A 26,578-nucleotide genomic window follows, 5' to 3' on the forward strand; every position below is an offset into this window, starting at 1 on the left:
ACACACATAGCCCAGTTCCCTTTCCCAGAAAAAATGGGTGGCAGGTTCACCCCCTTTCTCCCAGCAGGTTTATCTCCTGCTCCTCAAAGAGCTTGAACATCATCCTCGCCAGGGTTCATTTTCCAAAGGAGGTTTAAAGGGTTTATCTGCAAGATTAAGTTTTACGGGGAGTTTGCTTCCTAAAGCACTGCTGCTCCCACTGAGCAAAGAGAGAGGACAAAGCTTGATCCTACAGGGATCTCCAGAAGGACTTCCCCCCTCCACAGCTTTAGTTCCTTCCTACTTTTAAACAATGCCAAGAATCTAATCTCTTAAAACAGTATTCTCACAAACTCTCCCACCCTCCTTAACAGAGAACAAGCCTCCCCACGAGGCAGAGATGGAAAGCCTGGGCATGATAGCACTATGCCATTTATAAACTTCAAATAAAAGCACTCCACAGAGATTACTCTAAAAATTAGCCTCCTTCCTTCAGGAGCCTTTGGCCAGGAGCCTGTCCTGCCACCTCCTGCTTTATTTCATGCCTGCGGAGGGCAGAGCAAGACAGGAGGCACTGACCTTAAGAGTCACTTGTGGCACCACCTCAGATGTGTCACACACTCGCCCTAGAGCAATATATCCCTCAAATACACACCCAGGCAAAATGGTTGACAGAGCCAATACATCAGTACAGCGGGAGGCCTTTGGTAACTGTGCAGTTTGAAGTCAAGAGAGAGTGAGGAAGGGGAAAAAAAAAAAAAATCATTTAATGGAGAGAGCAAGGGCTGGGGCTTCAAGCTGCAAGGACAATGAATGAAAATGCACAGCAGCAGCAAAAACCCAGGATAAAAGGCTCGTTCAGCAAGACTACAAAACCCCGGAGCCTCCTGCATAGACCAAAGCAATGCTGGGTTCCAAAACTGTTAATAGAGAGGCGGTTACCCTCCCAAAACGAGTGTGGGTGCCCTAGAAGGGGAGCACCCCTGTAAGCGGTGGAGTTTGCTCCTGCATACCAGGGTGACAGGCAGACAGAAGAGCCCCAACAACGTGGATGATCCCTTTCCTGCTCACCCCGGCGTGAGGATATACGCAACCCCATAAAGGAGCGGGGAGCAAAGGCTTGAGGTGATCCTCTGCCTGAGAGGTCCACTCCAAGCTTCTGCTACGGATGGGGCAGACCCATGCTCCGCTCTGTGGGCCCCGCACACCCGTGGGGGGTTGCAGCCCCCAACACACGCACAGGGTGGCTGCAGAAATGGAGCCCCAGGCCCGTACCCAACCCGTGTCGTGCGTGTGTGTGTCCCTAAACACACACACACACCAATGCAGAGCGACCGGGACCCACAGACTCCCCCCCCCCCCCGGAGTGGGGACAGACCCCCACACCACATATCGTCGTCGCAAATAAGGGGGGACAGGAGAGACCCCTCCTCAGTGAAGGGTCTCCCAGACCCTCAACAACCCACAGCGGGGCGCAGACCCCCCTCACACCCTCCACATACACACATCGCCGGGGCGGGGAGACACGGACACACGCAGCCCCACTCCTTGACGGGGCTGTGTGACAGGATCCCCCCGCAGCTGAGGGGGCTCAGACCCACACACACACTTCCCTCAGCGGAGAGATCCCCCCAGCCCCACACACCCCTCACCCTCTCCACCGTGCGCACAGACGCCATGTGACGGCCTAGCGCCCCCGTCCTGCCCTGCCGCCGCTCACCGATGACCTCTTGCAGCTCGTAGTCATCCTTGTTGATGGACCAGGGCAGCGCGCTGGGGTCCTCGGCCATGGCCGCGCCGCGCCCGCCGCCAGCCCGCCCTCCGCGTCGCGAGGAGGAGCGCCGCGCAGGAGCGAGGAAGCGGAGAGGCGCTGCGCTACCCCGCGCCGCCCGACCCCCGCCAGCAGCGACACCCGCAGCCCCGCCGCCTCCGCCGCTACCGCCGGCCAAACTTTGCCTGCTCCCTCCACCTGCCCATGCCCAGAGCGACTTGACGTCACCCGCGCACGCCGGCGACACCGCCGAGCGCACGCCCCGCCCGCCGCAGCGGGGCTCCTCCCGGCGCCATCTTGAGCGTGGCGCCCCTCCGCCGCCGCCACACCGCGCTACCCACGGTTTGCTCGGCTGCCGCCACCGGCCTCCGGAGATGGGTCGGTACGGCGGGCTGGCTAAAGCGGGCGGCGGGGCGGGGAAAGTCGTCTGGGACAAGAAAGGGAAGGGCGGGGATGCCACACACAAGATGGCGGCTGCCCACATCTTCTCCTCCCTCAGGCAAGAGGCGGGAGGGGCTGCTGGTTTAAGACCCACTCCGGGCTACGATTGGCTGCCAGCGGCCGAACCCGTAACTCCCATTGGCGGAGAGGCTGTCAGTCCCACCTCGTCCTTCCCCGGCGTCCCTGCGCCTGCGGGGCCTGTGGTTGGGGCTGGGAGGGGAGGCCAGGCTGTGGCGGGAAGTGGTGGCTGCGGATGGGGCCTGCCGTGAGGGGAAACCAGAGAGGGAGGGTGGCGGGTGGCCCCGGGCGCAGCCTGTCTCCCAAACGTGGTAACAGCAGCCCTGTGGTGTCTGGCTGGTGTGCTGGACACATTATAACCCACCACGAAGAAGGGTGGAAAGCAATGGTATGCCCTTCCCCGGAATTGGTCCAGGAGGAACGTTTTAATCATGAGGCAAAGAGGGCCAAGCCACCGTCTCCCATTTGTTTCACCACCAGCCCAGCCCTGCAGTGAGCAGGTGTGGAGCCTGGCCCAGGCGCTTGGAGGATTCGCATTCCATGTTTAAAAATAGGTCCCAGGGTTACGATGGGTATGGAGGGATCAAGAGGTCTGGCTTTCTCCTTGCCCCCTCTGAAGATGAGCAGTTCTCTGTTTTCCCAGCTGCTGGATGCTTCTGCTTGCTCCACACCGCAATTCCAACATGCACGGATATTTCCAACACCCTTATCCTACAGTTCTTGACCCACAAGTCTGTAGCTGGAGCTTTGTTGATCTGGGTGCATTCTGAAGTACAACTGGTGGACGGTGGGGAAAAAAAAAAATCACATTAAAAGAGTGAGGAATATGAGGCTGTCTGGTACCATGAAACACAAAGGCAGATGTCTATATATTTATAGGTTTAAAGTGTTTGCAGTTTGGGGATCTGGTTTGATGCTTTTTTCCCCCGATGTAAAACAGTGCATCTCTCACTCTCACCAGTCACAGTAGTAACCATCAGGAGAACTGACTGAGAACGTCTGTATCAACTTTCATTCTTCTTTGCCAGTCACTGCTCTTGTAGCTTGATGTCAGGCACTACTATGAGTCAAAGAACATCAGCTATACATATTTTTAGCTTATTAGGACAAATTCCTGAGATGCCTCTGATGAAGGAGGCTTTGTGGAGGGCCATCATACCCTGCCAAATGCATGGTCTGACTCCACTATTTTCACTTGTGCTACCTAATGCAGGACACGAAGTCCTTCCTTTTTTTTGTCCTACAGAAGCAAGAGGCCCACAGCCCCATCCCACTTGCTGCTGTGCAGGCACTCAACAATGATGGTCTCTGTCATAAGAGAGCTTCCAACTGAAAAGCTGTTTGTTTTTCCTGCTTCTCTGTGTTTAACATTCCTCTGCTGAGCGATTTTTAATATTTGCTAAATATGCCTTAATTACTGCTCAGAACTGTCTCTGTGATCTTTTAACCGTGTTATAAAAGGAGTTTATATAGCAATTAAAAACAGGTTTTAGCCCAGAGCATGCACTCGGGTAGCCAGTGTTGTATTTCTGATAGCTAACAGCATGTTAAAATGGATCTGAGCCAGGCGTCAACAACAAAAAGAGACTTGTACATGCTGAATTTTACCACAGTGGCTTATAAGTCAGAACCGTATTTTGAATTCCCTTCTTTTGGGCCAAAAATTCTCCCCCTGAAGGCAGTGCTAAAACTCCATTGATTCAGATCAATGGGGCAGGATTAGGTTCACAATGAGCCCTGTTCTTTAAGAATTAGGCCAGACTTTGATCAAAATTGAAATTTAAAATTTTCACTGACAAGACCACCAGTGGCCACATAAGCATACACAGATGAAGGTCATATTCCACTTTTCCAGCTCTGCAATGAAAAATGCATGTCCGTGTTTTAAACCACGATCTCTTGTTCACATAGAATCCTCATTGCACAAATTTTGCGCTATTTTGTAAATGAACTCAACATTTTGGGTCCCTCAGAATTCAGGCATTGCTGTTGCATTCATCCATTCAGGGGTGTTTTGCCCAGAGTCCAATGAGGGGATCAAAAAACAGAGCTATCTTCAACTAAGGTCTTAATCCTTTGCCCAATTCAGATCTCTGAGCATCACCTTCTCATTTCATCACTACTATTCTGCTCATCCTGCTTTTCCTAATTTCCTTTCTTTTCTCAGTTTCAATGAAACTTATTGGCACTATCCAGCTCTTTGTTTTTCTTTTCTTCCCCATCCATGTAATATTTGCTATCATAAAATTGATGTTTAATGCATAGATTGGTGATTCTAATACTCATCATACAGATGTTACTACCTTTAGTACCTGTAAAGGATACTTGATTGTTGATTTACCGTATCATAGAATCATAGAATAGTTAGGGTTGGAAAGGACCTTAAGATCATCTAGTTCCAAACCCCCACCCCATTGGGCAGGGACACCTCACACTAAACCATCCCACCCAAGGCTTCATCCAACCTGGCCTTGAACACTGCCAGGGATGGAGCATTCACAGCCTCCGTGGGCAACCAATTCCAGTGCCTCACCACCCTAACAGGAAAGAATTTCCTCCTTATATCCAATCTAAACTTCCCCTGTTTAAGTTTTAACCCATTACCCCTTGTCCTATCACTACAGTCCCTGATGAAGAGTCCCTCCCCAGCATCCCTATAGGCCCCCTTCAGGTACTGGAAGGCTGCTATGAGGTCTCCATGCAGCCTTCTCCAGGCTGAAAAGCCCCAACTTCCTCAGCCTGTCTTCATACGGGAGGTGCTCCAGTCCCCTGATCATCCTCGTGGCCCTCCTCTGGACTTGTTCCAACAGTTCCATGTCCTTTTTATGTTGAGGACACCAGAACTGCACACAATACTCCAGGTGAGGTCTCACAAGAGCAGAGTAGAGGGGCAGGATCACCTTCTTCGACCTGCTGGTCACGCTCCTTTTGATGCAGCCCAGGATACGGTTGGCTTTCTGGGCTGCGAGCGCACACTGAAGCCGGCTCATGTTCGTTTTCTCATCGACCAACACCCTCAAGTCCTTCACTGCAGGGCCACTCTGAATCTCTTCTTTGCCCAATCTGTAGCTGTGCCTGGGATTGCTCCGACCCAGGTGTAGGACCTTGCACTTGGCATGGTTAAACTTCATGAGGTTGGTATCAGCCCAATCACAAGTATAAACATAAACTAACTTAATTTACACTTAGGTTGTGGAAACTTGTCTAAACTCCAGTTTGCATGTCGAGGCACTGCAGATTTCACATATCTATTCATGTAGACTCTCAGGTATATGATTTTCTTGTTACAGCTAAAGCTGCTCTTTCAGAGCAGCCATGCAGAAGCATTGCTGTCACAGTTCAGTAGAGTTTGGGGTCACAGCATTTGTTGCTGCATTCCTAGTTAAAGGCTTTTTAAAGCATCATAAACCACTGTTTGTAAGTGCCTGTGCATTAGCTACCACAATTCTTGCAAACAATAGCAGTTAATGTGCTTATTGAACTGCTTGGTACGGGCATGGTTTGCTAAAGAGAGGGGCAGGCCAACAATCCCTGGCTTATTGCATCCAGTGTAGGGCAAGCGCACGCCGGCGAGCAGAATGCCTGACCTTGTTTCACTTCATAATTTGCCCACTGTTCTTTCTTCATGGCAACACTTTCAGGTTTATTGAAGGGACCTTGCTCCATCAAACAGCGGCTGATTAGTTAACAAAGTACAAGGCAGTTTCCTCTCCAGCCAGCAAAGGCAGGCCTGGCACTTTATCTTTGGGGATTTCTCCTGGCAGCTTTGCTTTGGGGTTTGAGAAATAACACAGGGAGCATGCAGTGGAGGGGGGCAGTGACGTAAAACCCTCTGACTGGAGCAAGTTTTTAGTAACAGCTGTTTTCAAAACACAAGGCAAATTCTGGTCTAAACTGGCAGGTTTTCCTGAGTGATCCTGTGTGCTACCAGCGATCTCTACCCAGTCATTGAATGCCGGTGTGCTAAAGTCATTTTAAATTCACCTTTGAGGTCACTTTGAAGTCAAGTAGCTGAAGGCCTGGTTATAACAGGTGGATTCTGGTTCTCACGGTATGTTTACAGAAACCAGCTTTTGCTCTGCAAGCATGCTTCTTATCTCATCACCACTGCCTCAACAGAAACTCGGCACTCTTCTCCTACTTCCTCCACTGAAAATGTCCCCGAGATTTTAAGCTCCAGGAAGCAAGCAACAAGTTTATGACCAAGCCAAAGTTTTTTTTTTTTCAATTACTCTTCCCTTCTAAGTTTATGATTTTTTAGTATACAAATTGAAAGCCAGTTAACCCTCTCTGTAACAAATTAGAGCTTTGCTGCCTACTTCCAATCCAATCTAATACAAAATCAATGCTAGGTTTAAGAAATAGTTATAGCAAGATCTTGATGACCACACACCTGAGTTACGGTTTGATAATCAGCTATTGCTGTGCTCTGGTTTACAATAATGCTTTCTTCATACTGCTTTGTCTCTACAGAAGCTAATGAAAGACTCTTCTGTGCCCATACCTCTTTGCACTCTGGGAATGTCACAGCTTCTAAGGACAGAAAGCTTTTCCCACTGGCCTCTTCTGTACGGGGTAAATCTCCATCATAAAACATTTTCTAAGCATCTCAACAGAATGGTGTGTGTGTGTGTGTGAGAGAGAGAGAGAGAGAGAATGTGTTCCGGAGCTTTTTCCTTCGTTGATAAAAGTGCAAAATAAGATTGTGCAAGCATCCAGACCCTGCAGACAAGCTGGTACACCTGGCTTGAGTCCTCCTTTGCAGCTGATGAAGGGTGGCCAAGGCCTGTTCTATTACGTAAAACTTTGTGTGTGTATTTAAGACCATTTCAGACAGTTTATTATTCAACAAAACTATTATAGAAAAATACACAGCCTGGACATAACTCTTGACAGAAATCAGTTTAGCAATGCCAGAGATCCTCTCCTTGGCACTTGCTGTTGCAGTAGAGAAGTCCCAAGTATCTCTGGGTACTTTACCCTCCTCCTGAGGGCTGGTGATGGCAGGACTGAACGCAGAGAGCAGCTTTTGGAGGAGAGGTTGCTGCTCTCAGGTGATACACCATAGATACTCAGTCTGCCGGGAGTGCTTGGACCCAGTTTACAGTTGGCGAACTTCAAAGAAATAAAATAAAACATATTTTGTGACATTACAATGAAGAAAGATGAATTCTTTTAAAAGGCAGTAAGAAGAGAAACCCTAGGAACAGCAACATAGGATCAAACAAGATTTCATTCACTTCTTGCCATCTGGGAATAAGATTTGTGAGGGAACATTGTTCTTATCCTTATAAACTTCTCAAACTAAGTTAAGGCCAGGCAAGGTTGTAGTTCACATTAGCAAATTCTAATGACATGAGTTTACAATATAGTCTAATAGTTCAGTGTAACAGTGACTCACAGCTTATTACTGCAGTGATAGGAATGTAGAAATCTCATATGAAAAAAAAAAATCTATTTGGATAGTTCACATCCTTTCCACCCTACTCATGAATTCCTCTGTCATTGACTGCTGGCTGCTAAAAATAGGATCCTTTTTGTGTATCTGAAGTAAAAGAAAACCTAGAATCAGAGAGACAGTAGGAGGGCACTAGGTTCCTTACAGAGTCTTCGAGACATATTTGTAATGAAAGCCCTCTGAGAGTGCAGGAATGTTTTTATAAGATGAGAACAATGCCAGTGTAAGAAGGTATTTTGCAAGGAAGAAGGAGAAGAGTTAATGAATCACACCAGCTCCCAGCTTTGGTGTTTTGCACCATGGGGATGGAAAGATTCCTCTTTCTGTGAGATGCAGGACCAAGCTGCAGTTTTGTCTTGGGCAAGCTGTTCCACTTCAGCAGCAGGAGAGGAAGCTTCAGGGAACAGCCCAAGAGTGGCCCCATGGGCTGATAAGGAGCCACAGGAGGAGACTCTCTAGGAGTCACTTGAAGTTGTACAGCAGCAGGAGGGAGGAACTAGAAAGACACGAGTAAAGCATTAGCAAATTAGATGGATTACCACCACTACCCCTTTGAAAAAGAAACAAACCCACATGTCATCTCAGAAACAAACCACTGAAGTGTGAAACCGTGCGGCAGGAAAAGCTGTCACAGAGAATCAGAAAGGGATTTAATAGAGAAAAATTGACTACAGCATAATTTGTGCAGATTGCTAGCTGAGAGACCCACAGCTCCTAAAGGCTTAGCTGTGGGCACCATCTGCAAAAAGGTATGGAAAGCAAAATTTCATCATTGGCAATTCTACGTGTACTGAATGCTTCCTCTTCAATACTGGACAATTAAAATCAATGACAGGATGCTAGGTAACGAAAGAAAATCAAGACTGATCAATATGCATGACTTGGAGCTGAAGAGAAACCCGTCTGCTCAGAGCAACATGCTGATGAGGCGAGATTTCCAGGAACTCGGATAGAAAATCTTAAGAGCTTCCATTCGCGATGCTCGATAAAACAATGGAGCTTGGCAGATGCTAGACTGCAGTGCTAGGAGAGGTGCAGTCACCAAGGAGGCTAAAGAATAACTGTTAGGAAAAAACAGGGAATATTCATTTCTAGATTAAAATGCTTTAGAGTAAAAAATGTGATGCTTCTCTGCTTTTCTTTCTACAGATCTCAAAAGCCCTTTACTGATACTGAAAAATAACATCTTTTGCATACCCATGTGAGGTTTTAGAGATGCTGAAACACATTTTAAGGCCAATGTCCATTTTAGTCCTCAGGTCAAAGCACTTTAAATCTCATTTCCATGTATATTTCAGCTGGGGGTGTCTGCCAGAAATCAAACACGAAATTTTCCACAGTTCAGTAGTTTTAATCCTGTCATCCAGGTTTCTGAATGTTTTTGAAAATGTTGCTGTAAAGCATGGCATGGGGACTGCCATGGCTCTGGCCCAACAGGGAATGGCACACAACCTGCAGGTTTGTTCACCCGGTTTTCCCCTCCTGAATGGTGGTTTTTGTTTTGGAGGCAACAGATCGTAAACTGGCACCCAAGCGCCTTAGGACTTGCAGCTCTTCCATCGAGTTTTGCTGACACAAACAGAAGGCAAACATAGCTGTAGAGCCAGAAAAATGCTGCAGAAACTTTGTGAAAGTTCACTTCATTGTCACCCCCACATTTGCCTGACCATATTTCCTGTGATTCCATCCTATTCCTAACTTTAGCATCCTAAACAGGGGCCTCGTGACTTTGATTTCATTCAGAAAGCAAAGATTCATAGCATTGAGCCTACACATTCTCACCGGGCTTAGCACAAGGGTTCTTCTCCTCCTCACCTCCTGCCAACGCGGACCACGTTCACTCCCTCCTTCCAGTCCAGTCCCACCAAAACACCAACCTAAGCAAGACTAAGAACTGTGGAAGAGTGGAATCAAAGCCCCTCCGCTGGCTGCAGGCCAGGAGGAACCCCAGGGGCAGCTGGTGAAACATTCTCCAACTGAGAGAGGAGAAATCATGTCTGGTGGGCATGGGCAGCCCCAGCCCCTGCCACTGCAGGAGCAGCTTCCTCAGTAGAAACAGTAGGAGGGAAAAGCATGTCCCTATGCCAGGCTCTGCTATGGGAACACAAAATGCATTGTTTCTAAATCAGACTTTGTAACAGCTTAAGACTCAAATATACCTTCAGTTAATTAAACCTTTGCAGAGCAACACAGTTCCAGTAGATACAATATTCATTCTCCTGAGTGCAGATTTTGCTACAAAATAAACAAGCTTTCTGGGTTGCACTTGATGGTGGTTCATCAGGCAGTTGGGTTGGCTTCGAACACGAGGGGAAATCAGCTGAACCAGAAAGGGGTTTAACATAGCACCTGGAGAAAATTAACTGTAGTGAAGTATTTGTATACAGCACGTCAGGTTGTGCAGTAAAACCAAGCAGGTCTGACAGAGGTGCTTTTCAAGAAGCTCCATTAGCATGCTTTCCAGTAATGTGAACCTTGTGTTTGATGTTCCTATTTATTGCTGCCTTAAAATGTATTTCCAGGATGCTCACACAACATTTTCCCAGCCATTTTTTATGTATAATTGAATTTCCTTCCCTATGCTATTTTTCTTCCTGTAAACGTGCCCTCTGGACCACGCAGGACCTCACTCATGATAAAGCAACTCTTCTCATGTCGGCATGAAGGAAAACAGAATTTGATCTGTCAAGGGGCAACGCTTCATCTATCAGTCTCCATCTCTGCAGCTGAAAATGTTCTACAGCAGTTACTGAATTTCACCAGGTAAACACTGTCCTCCAATATAGAGGAATTGGCACCGATGTTCTGCATCAAAGTGAAATAGAGGACTGGGAATATTTCTTTGGCACAAGAGGAACAACAGCTAGAAAAGAGCTGCCACAGCTGGACCCCCTGACCCTGCCTGACTCTGAGCTATGCTTACACTCAAATATAGGTGGAAACCATTAACTGCTCAAACACATGCAGACAGGTGGGTAGTGCAAAGTGGGATTCTCCTGGCAGGCTGCTCTGCCAGCAACTTCTGTCTAGAGTAATATAGTCAGGGATGGTTTCCATATAACTTTCCATATGTTCACTCATAAAAGCCATAGCAAAGACATTCTTTGTATGCTTGGAATATTGTCCAGCAAGTGGCACAGGGACAACCCCTCCTGTTGTGACGTACAGCTTGTCCTTGACCTCCAGAAATTCCTTCCAACCAACACTTCCGTGATTGGGGATCCTTCATCTTCTCCTGGGGCAGGACCTTGGCCTGGCAGCTGCTGGGTTTTGAGTTATTTCCCTGGCTTGGCCTGACTCTGAGCCAAAGGAAATAAAGCTGGCAAAATCCTCCTGATTCCTGCACTGCAATGTATCCCTTGCCGGGGCCTCCAGAAAGACCATGGAGCAGGAGCCAACTGCCTGGCATCCCTGCTTGCTGGGGGCCTACAGCGGAGGCCCCGGCTTATCCTCTCCAGCCTGCCAGGCACCAGGGCTGAAGCGAGTCCAGGACAGCAAGGGACACAGCCCACAAGCCCAAAAATGAGCCCTGCAGAGGAACCACACTTGTCTGAAGAACAATACCTTGATCCTTTTCCTCCTGGTGTGACACAGCTCTACCTCTCCCTCTTCCAGGCACCACTAAAAGCCTCCTCTGAGGAAGGAAGCTGTTTAGGCAAAACATGAAAAACAACCCCTCAACCTAGCCCCTGTCATTTCTCACTGACACTTAATTTTGAGACCTGGTATCTCTTCTGCGATGCCCAAGAAGGAGATTCAGCCTGCTGGGTTTTAATTCTTGATTTATTTTAAAAGTTCTCACAAGTAGCAAAAATTTGGGGTTTTGAGGAGAAAAAGCACAGAAGGGTTGACTATTTGCAGAATGGCTACACAACACATATGCTTCTCCACAGATTCGATCAGGTTAGAAGTAATATAAATATATATGTATATATATAAAAATATATGATTTGGTACTAAGATTCAACTAGGACAATTTCAGTGAGGGAAGGAAACAAAATGGGACAAAAAATATAAAACATCACAATTTTATAAGTTCCTTTCTTAAAGGTGTTCAAATTTTCAACCTTCCACTGGGTGTGAAAGAGGGGAGGAGAATCCCAACTGCCACTGAAACATGTTTACAGTAACTAGACTTTATACTGTTCACAGATGTCACCTTTCACTGTGACCAGACAGGTATCAAAATGCCAGAAGCACACAAACTCTGGTTTTTACATAGAAGAGGATATATATTTAAGGCACATATTTTACATTTTAGGGCTGTTACCTCACTTTTTATTACCTCAAGTAATTATTTTAGCCTCCAGGACAAGCCTGCAGTAAAGCAACAGTCCGACAGCAACAACATTCACCCAGCATTGAGTCAGGCAGACAAGGGCACCAGAACACAAAGAGCCCATCCAAGCACTGACATCTTCCACCGTTAACTGGAATATTGCATCTACCTATTGGAAGCCAGAAGATTTAGGAATTCAGCTCTGGTTTCTGCTTTCCGGACCAGAAGCAGCCATTTCCCCACCCAATGATCCCCAGATCATCTATCACAAACATGATTATTTTTGCTGCTGTTACTTTTTCCTCATTCTCAACATCCCAAATCCCAAACCACCCATCAGGACTCACTACACGAGATTCAATCTGTCAAAAATGCTCGCTATTTTTGGTATGGCCTCCTTAGAAAAGAGTGAAGAGATAAAAAACCCACTTCTCTTGTCAGCGGGCAGGACCCTTGCAGAGTGTCAGCACGGGCCATTACCTCCCTCTAGCGTCTGCAGCGCAGCCTCCTGAGCCTCTGCTCCCCACGAACTAGTTACCAGAGTCCTTTCAGCTCTCAGAACAAGAGGAATCTGGTTTGGTCCTGCGAGTAATGACCCATAATTAATGTTTACAGACATTCCAGGGTATGAGAATTCACTGAGCCCCAGGAGTGTGCCTGGGGATCAAGCAGCCTCCAGAAACTCTTCTGCAATTAACTTTTACCGATTATGCAGAACCCCCGAGGCAAGCAGCTGTCTCTACTTCTGCAGGAGGCCTGAGGGCAATAGGACATGAAGCCCAACTATTCAGAAACCCCTCCATCAGCTTAACTTCCCTCCTGCCATGCCCACAGACTGCTCACTCGTTCTAGCAAAACAGAAAGGTACAAACGTCACCTTGGCACAATGGCAGCAGTTTATGTTTGTAGGAGGGTTTGAATAACACCCAGCTCATGGGCCTGCCCAGAAACGAGCCCTGACACTAACGTGATGTGTGTGAACAAGCTCCATCCACCGTGTTCAGGTCAATGGGTGGCTGCTGTCAGGACTTTACAGCACCACCATTCATCAACGAGGTGGGTGAGGGAGAGGCAGGAGCACACATTTCTGTACCTCAGCCCTGGTAATGCTGTACAACAAATCCTTTCAAAAAACCCCAACAAAATCACATCCAGACGCAACCTTCAAAATGTAAACTGGTAAAACATTAAGCTGTAAAATCAACATGAGTCAGTAGCTGAAGTAATGAGTGAAGGGGCAGAGTTCAAATAGCTGCAGATACATAAGCAAGGTGCCTTTCTTCCCAATGTATAAAGTAAATATTTGCTGTAAATCTGTTTAATACACCGAGGGGTCGCTTTAAAATGCTACTTTGGGCAGAACTCTTGCCCCAGAGCCCTGTGCACTGAGAACTGATGAGATCCATTGGTCGCTCTGAAGGATCCAAGTCTAACAAGCAGAGCAAGATCAATGCTGCTCTGAGCCTTAGTCACAGAAATACTGTAATTATTGTGGTGGTTCATTTAAATATGCTCTTTCCTATCAAAGTAAACACTGGCTTTTATATTTTAAGCAGCCCAATTAATAATTTAATACACTCTTTATTCAATATTTATCCCTATGCCTTTGAGGCACCCCAACAGCTGATGTGTTTTGGAAGTCTCTTAAAGGTGAAGCATTTAAGATCTGGGTCCACAAAGATGCATCGCCCTGTTCCTGCAGCAACAGCAGCCTGCACTTTGTGCAGTAAGGACTTTCACAGAAAATAATATGTTTTATGAATTTCTACTAAAGGAAGGCTCTATTGTAAACATTTCATAGAATCATAGAATAGTTAGGGTTGGAAAGGACCTCAAGATCATCTAGTTCCAACCCCCCTGCCATGGGCAGGGACACCTCACACTAAAAGATCTGGGAATGTAAATATTGGTATGAGGTCACTTCATCAAAATGTGACCTGAGCAGAGACAGACACAACCAACGTCAAACAACAGTGTGTCCTTCTTGCTTTCAATGACTACTTAGAGCAAACTTGAGGGACTGCCTCAGAACATACTAGTGACAGGGGATTTACCCTGTAAATGAATACAAGACAGGAATACTGTGATACAACTTGAGGAGAAAAACCTCCACAGAAAATACACCAAGCTCAGTAATTCTGCATTAGTTATAATTACATAGATAATTGCTCTAATTTTGCAGATATTGCTAAGCATAATGGGAGAACCATTCATTTCTTTAACAATTAAAATACACTTCTGCTTTTGTCCAAACAAGGACTGAAGGAGACTGTCTACCCTCAGAACCAGTGTGGGCCTCCCTGCTGAAACCAGCCATTCTCATGGCACCAGCCATTCACAGAGCAGGAAAGCAAGTGTGAAACCTCAGTTCCTGCAGATCACCAGGCAGCCATGGGATTTCACTGGATTTAAAACCTTAAACATTACTATAGCATTAAACAGCCTTTAAAATAATAAGAAATACTTGTTTAAGAAAACCTGCTGTTTGAAACTCCGAGGGCTTATTAAATGCTTCTAATAGAGCCTTCTTGTATTAGACAGTATTTAAACATCTACTTTCTGTATTTTCAGTGAAAGTGCTTCCTACACAAAATGCTGGATACTCACTGACTTGAGCAGGAACAGCCACAGAGTTGCTTTATTTCCTCTTCCAAGTTATGAAGAAGTACAAGAGAAGATTCTTTGCTCCCAGTCGCAGGCTCCAAACACTGACTGCAAGGATCCAGGCTCTGAAGTGGTTCAAGACCCTGTGTGAAAAGACACCACAGCCCAAAGGTGCAGCCAGGATAGAGTGCAGAAGAACATCTCGCTCTTGTGACTTTGCATCACGGCAGCATGAGGGATTTTGCCAGTCTTGTCCAGAACCACTTTTTGGTGCAAGGATTGGTGTAATCACAAATGGTAATGAACCGTAAAATGCTTGGGAACTCATTCTTCATGGTTTTGCACTTGACTGGAATCAGCCGTTTGAGACGAGCACCTGAAAGACAGGTCACACAGGCAGAGGATCACACAGAAAAGTAGGCAGGTCCTGGATCCATTTTCTCCCCACCACAGCACACATATCAGAGGATCCACGCTTGCTCCCTACTGTGTGTCATCTCGTTACACTGCAGCTAGCTCCCACTTCCAGAGCAAGTTTCTGAATCCCAAGCTCCCTGCTAAGAACGTTTTGCTCAACTACGGGCCTCATCCATAACGTGTAGGGCAATTTGCAGTGATCCCAAATGGGTGAGATAACAGCCCAATGCCCTGCAGATATAAAACAACAAAGCACAGCTTCTTGTGGAACACAAACAGGTATATACAATCTTGTCTACTTCCAGGTATGCATAAAGAGAAAATTCAAGAGACTAAGCTGCCTATAGAAGGTCAGCTTTGCCAGGTTATCTCAATTTCTTTTTCTTCCTACCCTGATTTACTCAATTAGGCTGCAGGTGTGTTCCAACAAGGGGCTGCAAGGAATCACCCTGCAAACATGAACTGCTTTTTTTGAGGCTTGCACAAGATGAAAGAAATCTGCTCTTGATTGACAAGCAGCTCTTCTAAAGAGGAACCTCTCCCTCTCTTCTCCATGGGGATGCCTGGTACCAGCTATCCTGTGCTGCCCAGCACAAGTGCTGATGCTGAGACATGGATGAGGCAAATAGCTAAGATTTTGTAACTTAAGTAGAGGCTTAAGTAATCCAAGCTTGCAGAACGTGCCACCAAACCCTTCTGTGCATTAGTTACCCCGTGCGAGTGACTGTCATTTCTGTAAGCCTGTATTCGCATGTTTTTACTGGTAGAGCTGAGGTCATTGTCCATACAATGGACATTTCCCATTGTTCTAATGAAAGGTATGATGCCAACAAAAAAAATGGTGAGGAACTAAAAGAATTTTGCTACACGTCATTATGACTGGGGGCTGATGCAACACGCTAGGGGTGGTCAGTAGATTAACGGCCATCGTATGAAGTTACTGTGTCAGGAAGATGGAGCTAATTCTGAGCTCTGCCACTGGTTTACAGTTAAACTTCTGGATGTCAGATACTAGAGAAGAGACTTTACATACAGACATTTCTACGGATCCTACATATCCCCCATGGTATTAGGTTGTGCTGCACTTACTCCCCAGCAGCATGCACAAGTGTAGAATATCTGGTGCTTAGAAAAGAGCATTCTGAACAGACTTGACAGAAGTAAATCGATGGCTTTTCATTCAGAACAATGCATGCAACAGATACTGCCACTCCAAGTTGAACATTCATCCCATATTTTGTTTACCTATCCACAATACTCACATATCTCTGAAAAAAGCTGCATATTCATTACCTGCTACCCTATTCCTAGCATTTACTCACACCCTGAATTGATTAGAATACTTCTTTCTTTTGTAGCTTATTTCCCATATGGATCTTGAAGCACTTCAGAGAGACTGCAGCTACAGCACCTCTGAAGCAAGCAGTGTTAGCCAGATTAAGCTAGAGAACTGAATCTCAGACAGCTAAGCTGCTCACTCACCATCACATAGAAGGTCAAGAGCAGGGCAAGGAACCAAGTTCAGGTCCCTGCCTGCACAACAACATTAGAAAGCTGCCATTCATTTTAATGGCTGCTTCTAATCATGATAAATCTCTGCTTGCTGAGTGAAGGGCATTACAACCAGAGCAAGCCCTGAGCCTGGGTGGATTTCCACACATGTGAAAGGTATCATACAATCACAGAATGGTTTGGGTTGGAAGGGACCTTAAAGCTCACCCAGTTCCAACCCCCCTGTCATGGGCAGGGACACCTTCCACTAGACCAGGTTGCTCCAAGCCCTGTCCAACCTGGCCTTGAACACTGCCAGGGATGGGGCAGCCACAGCTTCTCTGGGCAACCTGTGCCAGTGCCTCACCACCCTCACAGGGAAGAGCTTCTGCCTAAGATCTCATCTAAATCTCCCCTCTGTCAGTTTAAAGTCATTTGCCCTTGTTCTATTGCTACATGCCTTTGTCAAAAGTCCCTCTCAAACGTAGGTAGGTCAGTGGTGGGAACCCAGGTCTGAGACTGAGTTACCAGTTCTGTAACTATCAGTTATTTGTTTTCTCCTTTTCCATCCATATTTATCTCAGTTGTTTAAACACATGTGAGACAATCCCTCATTCTGCATTTGTGCAGTCCCCAATAGCACAGTGCCCATTGACCTCAGCTGGAGCTTCGTGTGTTACTATAACAGAAATTGTAATGTTGATACACAACTTTAAAAGGGATTTTTTGTGAGATCTTACCTGGGGAAAGGCTAAGAGCAAATTTGGTCTGAAAATCACATTCATCGCTTTCCAGGTAATCATCTGAAATGACAACCACCATCCTCCGACACCTGCAATAAGCAGTTAGGGGAATAAAAACCAGAATGTCAACAGGGATGCTTCCCCTTTTCACTGGTAGAAGTGTGTGCTCCTCTGAATTGGAAAAATGAAACTGCCAGCTGTGTTCCAGCAGGAATGAACTACGGAGCAAGGACTGCCGGCTATGTTACACAAAAACCTGATGGCAGATACATGCTCAGACACCGAAACATGAAGAAATAGCGAAGTCCAGATTGTCCATGAAACCTTTACTTGATCCTCTGTTTAGGTATTACAAACAAAGCCACCTTAACTACCTGCTTTCGTGCTGCCTTTACTGACTGAGCCTGACAGGGCATTCTTAATATTAGAATGAAACGGACAAAACTGTATTGTACTCACACAACAGTGAATTCACCTGGGTTCATAAATTGGAGCTTTATTCTCCAACATGTTGCTCACATTCCTTTGAGGTGCCTGATTGTAAATTACATATTAGGCTCTTTATGGAAGGCTATGCTGTACCACAGCCAGGAGAGCAAGGCCTCACAAGGGTGTCTGTTAATGCCAAGCTGTATCCCTCTGAAAGGCTGATGTTTAAAATCCAAACACCTGCCTCGGGATTTGTCACTCCCTGCCTAGGGAGTTGCTTTTCTGTCCAGCAGCTCCCACCACACCTGAGTCCCACAGAGGTCTGAAGGGTCCTGAAGTGCCAGACCAAACACCAGTGCTGTCCCTGCAACATCCACAGTGAGAAGGAACTCAGCCTGGAGCTATATTCGTTTCCAGATCAACTTCAAGGATGCAACTGCAGGATGTTCCAGCCAAAAAGGGATTAAACCTAAGCAGCATCACTGTAGTGGCACCTCCCTTGTGAACACAATGAAGCAACATGTTTGGGAATGCTCGAGTCTTCCTGCTTGAGCCAAGAGCATAAAACAAACCCCATACAGACATCCTTGTGGATTTTTACTGCTTCACTGGCACCACACTGCAGACATCATGGTGAAATGAATGTCATGTTCCATTACACTCAGTTATCCCAAGCAGCCATGGTTCACTTACCTCCTTTCTATAAGTTCTCCACTGATGGACCACACACACGTTCCTGGCAAGACGTCCCGATCAAACACACAGAGCTTCAGTTTGAACTCCGTTTGTTCCAGCTCCCTGATCATCTCCTGGACAAACTGAAGGTCTTTCTGACAGTAGCAGATGAAGGCATCAAACATCTCTGTTCTGTTCCCTGAAACCATTAAAAATCTAGCTGTCATCTACTATAAATTAACTCCTGTAGTGAATTTCCACGAGCTCTCACAGACTCAGAATCAGGAGCTGTGACAGACAAGCTCTGTGCAACCTTACAAAGGGAATCTAACGTTTCACCAAACCAGGCTCCTGTCTGCAACGGAGCTGGCCAGAGGTAACACATGTCTGTGCCTTGACCGCTTTGATTCATAGTCCAGGCTGTTCACATAACCCCGTACCTGCTGGCAGTGGCTGGGGAAGGGTTGTTAAGATGCAAACATGCAAAATCTGCAGAGGCAACAACATCCAGCCACAGGGAGCTGAGGGGAGACAGAGTCTGGGAAGAGCTGGAGGGAGCAGAGTACCACAGAAGATGCAACTTGGAGCCCCAGAGCTCTGGGATTTTCCTGGGGGTATACACATCTAAAATATCCCTATGGCTCTGGGCCCTAGCTCTCTAGTTCAGGTCACAGAGAATCCAGCTCCGCAACCAAAACCTTCCTGCAGGCCCTTCAGCAATGGCCTGACATCTGCTGTTCACTGAGCTATGAGCTAGGCATTGATATTTGGAACCTGCTTTTTTTATGGCTGTCAAACTTGGGTACTTGAAGTTATACCCTAAGTAAAAGGCCCTGTTTTACAAAGATGTTAATGGCTGACAGCTCCTGTTTATGTAGCAGTTATCCAAATATTAAAGTGCTGTATATTAATAGCAATATTTTTCATAGTTAAGTGCCTTAATACTCCTGGATAGTTTCTCATTGTGTCATTTTCTTTCTGTGTCAATGTCACTACCTATATTTTCAAGTTTTCATGCCAGTTAAAGCCTACAACAGTGAAAAAATAGGTCAAGCTCTAAAAGCTGCTGTGAAAAGTACCAACCCGGCAGGCAGAGCCAGCCCAAGAAGCAACCAGTCAAGCAGAAGGGCAACTGTCTGCCAGGTCAATCAAACTGAGGGTACTGCCTTAGGGGCCTAGCATTAACTCGGGGGTCACATGAGGCAAAGCTGCCATGTACAAGCATCAGCACATTGGTCTGTGGACATCAGGGGACGGTTAATGATGTCCCGATGTACAAATCATAGAATCATAGAATGGTCCGAGTTGGAAGGGACCTCAAAGCCCATCCACTTCCAACCCCCTGCCATGGGCAGAGAAACCTTCCACTAGAGCAGGTTGCTCCAAGCCCCATCCAACCTGGCCTTGAACACTGCCAGGGATGGGGCAGCCACAGCTTCTCTGGGCAACCTGTGCCAGGGCCTCACCACCTGCATAGTGTAGAATTTTTTCCTAGTATCTAATCTAAATCTACCCCCTGTCAGCTTAAAGTCATTTCCCCCTTGTTCTGTCCCTGCAAGCCCTTGTAAAAAGTCTTCGTGAAAGGTGGCCACCAAAAGTCAGACTAGCCATGGGAGCAGTGAAGAGGTGAGCTGACAACTCCATTCACCTCAGCTGCTGCTCCATCTGTCACAGAGCTTTACAGGCTGTGCGCTTCCTCAGCGCGCAGCTGCGCACACAACCTGGCACGCAGCTGGACACGGCTGCACAGGCAGAGCCGCATGCAGGGCCCAGCAAGCACACATTAATTACAGAGAACTTTGTTTCCTGCTTCCCACCCAGCCTGCTTCAAACTCTGATCCCTTTTTATCTGTGGTGGTTACATCTGCTGAAGACAGGGCAGCATAGCCAAGGCAATCAGCTCTAACATCCTTCCCCCTTGACTCCAACCCACCAGGCTTTCAGCAGCTGCTGCTCTGTGACAGGCTGTGCTTAAGGGACATGTTTCTGGGAAGTCTCCTCCCATGTGCATGCAGTGGGCTCCATGCCAGCCTGTTTCTGGGTATGGTGCTCCCCAGGGCTGCTTTTCCTCTCCACCCTTGGTGACAGGAAAAATGATGACTACCAGCTAAAGCGATCCAGATTATGAAGAGTCACGAGGAGTAATTAATGCAAACAGGTTTTCTGCACTTCTCACAGGGACCTGCTGCAGGTGATGGCAATTCCAGCATGAGGCACCATGCAGCAGTTAATCATGGGTGCTTACCATAGGGATCGTCCCTGGTGGTGATGCCCATCAGCTCTGATGTCCTTGGCACACTGCTGTCTACTGCTGGCACTTGAAGCGGCTGGTTAGCTTCCTCCTGCTTCTTCTGTAAGTACTTCCTACAGTCTTCCTCTGCAAAAGCACACAACAAATGCAAGACACTGCTGTGATGGTGGTTTTACACTGCTGGAGTTCTTTAAAATGGGAATAGCTATTTCAGGGACACCAGAGGGAAACACCCTGTTTGGGTTTTTTGGCACCTAGAATTTCTCTCACCCCTTTTTGAACCTGTTGATGCTGCCTCCACCACCTCCTCTAGCAATTAATTCCTGAAGCTCACTCTTGCATATTTACAGAAGTACTTTCTTTTATTCATTTTAAACCAATCTCCTTCTATATCCTTAATTCTAGTATATTCCAGCACACTTCTAAAAGCATGCATCATGTACAAAACAGGTCTCAACTCTACTGTCGTACTCATGACCCAGCTCAACATGACCAGGAAGCGTGCGCTTCCAGCCCAGAAACCAACCGTATCCTGGGCTGCATCAGCAGCAGCGTGGCCAGCAGGTCAGGGGAGAGAATCCTGCCCCCTCTGCTCTGGTGAGACCCCCGCCTGCAGTCCTGTGTCCAGCTCTGGGGCCCACAATATAAGGATGTGGAGCTTTTGGAGTGAGTCCACAAGAGATCACAAAGATGATCAGAGGGCTGGAGCACCTCTGCTATGGAGACAGGCTGAGAGAGCTGGGCTTGTTCAGCCTGGAGGTACTGGGAGGATGCTCTCATGGGAGACCTTAGAGCATCCTCCCAGTGCCTAAAGGGGCTGACAAGAAATAGGTGAGGGACTTTTGGCAAGGGCAGGTAAGTAAAGGACAAGGGGGAAAGGCTTTAAACTGAAACACACGAGACATTAGCAAGAAGTTCTGCCCTGTGAGGGTGGTGAGGCCCTGGCACAGGTTGCCCAGAGAAGCTGTGGCTGCCCCATCCCTGGCAGTGTTCAAGGCCAGGTTGGATGGGGCTTGGAGCAACCTGCTCTAGTGGAATGTGTCCCTGCCCATGGCAGGGGAGTGGAACTGGATGAGCTTTGAGGTCCCCTCCAGCCCAAACCATTCTGTGATTATATGACTGTTATGCATTTTGGAGTATTTAATTGGGGGTTGGGGATTCTCATTTAGAAATCTTCATATTATCTGTTACTAAAAAATAGACACATACTGGCTGATTCATACCACTGGCCTTTGTCAGCCAGAACTGCAGGTGACGGCCATGAGTACGTACACTCACCACATACATGAGGACATGTAAAATTCTAGGGAGGCCTTAAACAGGCTTTATATTGTGGAACCACCACTGGAGATCCTCTATCTCAGGCAGAGAGTGTGTGCCCCACTCTGAGATAACTGAAAGGCAAGCAGGCCAGTCATGTTCGCAGCTTCCCAAACAAGATTGTGCTGGACACAGATCTATTATAAACAGGTCATGTTTTAAAACGAATTATAAATCTAAATGTTAAGTCTTCAGAGAAGTGACAAGAAACCCTGCAGCCTCTGCAATATGCAGCTACAGAAGAACTTGAAAGTAAAAGGAGATTTGAAACCTGGAATTAACAAGAGGAAACTCTAGAGCCTTCTCCTTTACGTAAGATTAGACAAAACCCTAACAAGTATCAATCAGAAAAGCACTGATCACTCAGAGGGTCAGACTGGCACACCTCTGAGATCACTGGTACAACAGCAGCTGCAGAGTAAAGGATCTTCTGGAAGGGCAGGATGCAGGTGAGAACCAAGTAAGCGCTGCTGTAGCACAGCCCCCATTGGTACTGAGCAGGCCTGATGGAAGCCCAGCTTCTGAAGCCTGTCTTCTGCTTCTATCTCACAGTTTTGCATCTTGTGCCTGGATCATCTCCTCTAATAAGGTGTCAGATCTGATCGAGGCTTTTCCTGAGGCATTCCCAGTGCCTGTCTCTTCCCCCTTCCTTCCCAGTCCTGCAGAAAAGACGAACCAGCTGCATTCTTGCCACTTTAAATTGGCCAGCGGGTTCAGAAGTTCCGCATGAAGGACTGGCATGCAAGCTCCACCTTAAACATGCCTTGTTTCCCAGGCAGTCATGTTCACAATCCAAAATATTGCTGAATAGGCAAGAATAGGCAATTATTTAAAATCATACTAATACTACTGCTCAGTACAGAGATGTTCATCTTAAGTGTGTTTGCTCCATGTCTCCTCTTCTTGCTTCTCCCAGTCACAAAACTGGCATCAATGCTGCTGTGACCTGTGTTTTAATAAACTGGAGACCAGAAACCCATCACCACGCCACTCATGGCTGACACACATTCTCTTTAGCCCAAGTATTCTCTTGACAGCATTGTGCTGTAATCTCAAACCAGAATCATACAGCAGTTCCAGTTGGAAGGGACCTTAAAGCTCATCTACCCCAACCCCCCTGCCATGGGCAGGGACACCTTCCACCAGACCAGGTTGCTCAAAGCCCCATCCAATCTGTCTCTGAAAGCTGCCAGGGATGGGGCAGCCACAGCTTCTCTGGGCAACCTGTGCCAGGGCCTCATCACCCTCACAGAGAAGAACTTCTTCCTAATATCTAACCTAAATCTTCCCTCTGTCAGTTTAAAACCATTCCCCCTTGTCCTATCCCTGCATGCCCTTGTAAAAAGTCCCTCTCCAGATTTCTCATAGGCCCCCTTCAGGCACTGGAAGCTGCTCTAAGGTCTCCCCAGAGCATTCTCTTCTCCCAGGTTGAACAGCCCTAGCTCCCTCAGCCTCTATCAGGGCTCTATACCCACTCTTATCCCTGCAATAAACCTGCAAGCTCGGCAAAGCTCTCAAAACAAACCACTGAGGCTTGTGGGTTTATTACAAGTGCAAACCAGGGGCCCTATCGCACTGAAACTGCCAAAAGGTGCAGTGAACCTGAAGGGATGAATGACATTCACTAATTTGGCATGGATTAGCCCCCAGCTGGGAACAGTGCCCAGCTGTACAGGTAAATGAGAGCCAATGAGGGTCAGAGATGACTCTGCAGGCCCAGAAAGGATTTATCCATAAAAGGACGCAAACCAACACAATGAAGTAGCAAGAAACTCATCCAAGCTAAGATGTCCCATGTCACCCAGCATCTAACACAGTGCAAGCTTTACATTCTTCTAACAATCAAGCAAAAGTCTGAGATATTAGAAAGAAAGCATAAAAGCATGAAACCTAAAGTGCAAAATGATCAGAGAGAACAGACCCACTAACTGTCAAGCATGGAAGTAGCGCTTCTATAACAGGTCAGGAAGAAATAAACATCACCGAGTTTCAGCAGGAAGAAGAGCATAAACCTATTGAAGCAGAGAGCTTCACATCCCTAAAATGACTGTACAATGAAATAAATGCTGAGAGAGATCACGGTTCTGCAAGTGTTTGTACTCCACACAGTACAGTGGGGGAGCTCCTTAACACATCCCCAATGTGCAGAGAGCTGCCATACATGGAACTATTGAGGCCACAGGAGACACTGATTTTTAGCATCCCAAGCAGAGCCAGGATGGAGCATGCAATGACAGGCCAGGGACCTGGTCCTGCAGCAGAAACCACAAACCAAAAACACCCCTTGGAGCCACAGAGTACCAGGGAGTTGTGTTTAACAGGGATGCTGTATCCCCGAGGAGCTCAGCTCATCTGCCTGCACAAGGGCGTGAGGTGTCATTCCAGAGACCCCAGAGCATCTGGGATATCCACTGTAGGCAGCAGGTACAACACTGGCCCTATGAACGACCTGTGTCAGTCATCCTGACACCTCTCAAATGACTCGAGAAGCCTTTGTGCCCCAGATCTGCTCCTCCTGCGATGAAAGCACAGACCACAGAAATTCAATGCTGGTTTTCTGAGCTGAATCACACTGAGGAGTCCTAACAGCACACAGAGAGGTGCCCTTGGCAGTGGTGCATGAGAACGTGTGCAACCATCTTTTTCTCTTATGAGCATAAATATCTCCAGTTTCTGCAAGTGCAGGGAGCTCCAGCAACAGGTCACAGGCTCCAGCTGCAGTCCTCAGCCAAAAATACTAACAGAGGAATGGCCATACTGGGCCAGGCTGGGGGTCCACCTACCCCAGCGTCCGGTCTCCAGCAGTAACCACAAATAGACGCCATGGGGAGAATGTAAGGATAAAATAAGCATACAGTGCTTATTTTCCTAAAATTATCCATCTTTTAGGCATAATCTACATTTATTTTTATAATCTACCCATCGGACCATCTGCAGATGAGGAATTTCCTGAGTTTGGAGCCCTGTTTTTGTGTTGAATAGCCCTCAGTGGGTCTTTTTTCCATGAATTTATCAGTCTCTTATCAGTGTGACCTCCCACCAGGCCAAACTTGTGACTTCCCTGAAGCTCAGGTTCCTCTCCCTCACTCTAATGCTGCCTGTTCAGGCTCTGACAAAGACCATCCACCACATTATGAACCTCTGATGAGGGGATCATGAAGCACACTGATTTGGTTCTGTCTTTCCCGAAACTGAGTCTCCAGCATATGGTCCTTAGTAGGGAGAACAGCAGGAATACAGGGGACTCCTCCATTGCGCTGGGTCAGGCTCTTTACAGAGATGAGTTTCTACATCTTCACTTATCTCCACGAGTAACAGGAAATGAAAGTTATTATTTCTTCATCGCTAGCCCAGGAACCTGTATTATACAACACAGGCCTGCGATAGAGTCGCCTGCTTTGGAAATCCTTTGGCAGTGAATTTCCCCTCTGATGACAGCCAACTTCCCTCCGAATTTCCGCGATCACACGGAATACGAAGAGTCTATACAGACCAGGTTATCACAACAGCACTAGGACCTTCACAGTGCTCACTGACCTATCAATTTTTCAGCTTTCACGGAACTCTTTTTCCCTTCCTTTATCCAGTTGATTATTTTTCCTTCCCTTATCCAGTTCCACACACCCCTCACCTCTCCCTTTAACTATCTTCCTATCCCACTGGACCTACACATGGCAATTCTCACACTGTGCAGCGTCAGTGCAAGATGCCTCCTGGCTGACCTGGCCCAAAGCACCCTTTGGCACACAGAACTTTATTACTGAAGGTTTAGCACAATACAGGGCTCCGGATTACTCCGCAGGGCTTATGGCCGGTGGAAACAGAGCACACGTCTCCCTTGTCTCCTGGAAGCTGCTCAAGGCTCTGATGGAAACACCGAGGAGGTGGCTCCGCGGCCTGCGATGGGCTTTTCTGATTGAGCAGGCTATTTCTCCACATCCCCTCCCCGGACAGAGCGGCAAAGCCCGAAGCGAGCAGCACCCGCTCCCTCCAGGCACCGAACTCAACTGGGCCCTGCCGTGGAAGAGGGTGCCGAGAGCCTCACCCAAGCGAGCCCTAAGCCCCGACCCACATCAGCCCCACAGAGGAGGCGGCAGGCTCGGCCCTGCTTCCGTTCCAGCGCGGCCCGCGGACCCCCCATCCCCGCCGCCCCACACGCAGGGCCCCCGCGGCCGCCCTGAGGTAAGAGGAAGGGGAGATGCCGCCTTGCCTCACCCACGCTGCCGGACAGCTCAAGGAGGACGTCGTCGCGGCCGAGGCGGCGCAGGAGGTCGAGGAGGCGGCCGACGGTGGCGCCGCCGGGGCAGCGGCACTGCCAGAGCTCCAGCAGCGCGGCGGTGGGGTCGGGCTGCGCCTCCAGCCACCGGATCTCCAGGTACTCGCAGCCCAGCGCCTCCGCCAGCGTCGCCCAGTCGGCGGCCGCCGCCGCCCGCGGGTTGAGGTAGAGGCTGAGGCGGCGCCGCAGGCTGTAGTTGAGCGCCACCATGGGCATGGCGTGGAGGTCTGGCGGCGACGCGCCGGGGCCGGGGCCGGGGTCGGGGCCCACCGGCGGCGTGGCCATGGCCGCGCGGCTCTCGCAACTTCCCCCGCCCGGCTCCGCGGCCCTTTCGCTTCCCCCCTCGCCCCGCCTCCAGCCGGGCGGTGCCCGCCCTCCCCGCCGCTGGGCGCTGCGGCCCGCTCCCTCCTGAAGGAGACCTGGGGC

General features: G+C 47.9%; 2 protein-coding genes across 3 annotated transcripts in view; both read right to left on the reverse strand.

Moving 5' to 3' along the window:
- The window catches only part of OXSR1 (oxidative stress responsive kinase 1), a 91,415-nt gene extending 89,193 nt beyond the window's left edge, over window positions 1-2,222 (reverse strand). The window contains exon 1 of the mRNA XM_065666877.1: window positions 1,700-2,222. Coding sequence (XP_065522949.1) covers window positions 1,700-1,769 — 70 coding nt within the window. The 5' untranslated portion in view covers window positions 1,770-2,222. The remainder of the gene's footprint in view (window positions 1-1,699) is intronic.
- Window positions 2,223-2,615: 393 nt separating this feature from the next.
- On the reverse strand, window positions 2,616-26,492 carry MYD88 (MYD88 innate immune signal transduction adaptor). Of its 2 annotated transcripts, none has more exons than XM_065666883.1 (5): window positions 26,092-26,492; window positions 20,551-20,682; window positions 18,324-18,504; window positions 17,199-17,290; window positions 2,616-2,986 (listed from the first exon to the last, which is right to left on the reverse strand). In XM_065666883.1, the coding sequence occupies exons 1-5, from the start codon at window positions 26,435-26,437 to the stop codon at window positions 2,916-2,918; spliced, it is 822 nt and encodes a 273-aa protein (XP_065522955.1). In that variant the 5' UTR covers window positions 26,438-26,492; the 3' UTR covers window positions 2,616-2,915. The 2 variants fall into 2 exon arrangements, with proteins under 2 accessions (XP_065522955.1, XP_065522954.1); XM_065666882.1 differs by lacking the exon at window positions 2,616-2,986 and adding an exon at window positions 14,641-14,926.
- Between the last annotated feature and the right edge of the window lie 86 nt (window positions 26,493-26,578).

The sequence above is a fragment of the Lathamus discolor genome, chromosome 2, assembly GCF_037157495.1.
Source record: "Lathamus discolor isolate bLatDis1 chromosome 2, bLatDis1.hap1, whole genome shotgun sequence".
In the NCBI taxonomy this organism is placed as follows: domain Eukaryota; kingdom Metazoa; phylum Chordata; class Aves; order Psittaciformes; family Psittacidae; genus Lathamus; species Lathamus discolor.

Excerpts from the sequence above, each read along its gene's own strand:
- MYD88 (XM_065666882.1), bottom strand. The coding sequence starts at position 26,437 with ATGGCCACGCCGCCGGTGGGCCCCGACCCCGGCCCCGGCCCCGGCGCG. Across the intron at positions 18,505-20,550 it reads CACCAGGGACGATCCCTATG|GGAACAGAACAGAGATGTTT; the intron begins GTAAGCACCCAT and ends TAATGGTTTCAG. Across the intron at positions 17,291-18,323 it reads GGAGAACTTATAGAAAGGAG|GTGTCGGAGGATGGTGGTTG; the intron begins GTAAGTGAACCA and ends TGCTTATTGCAG.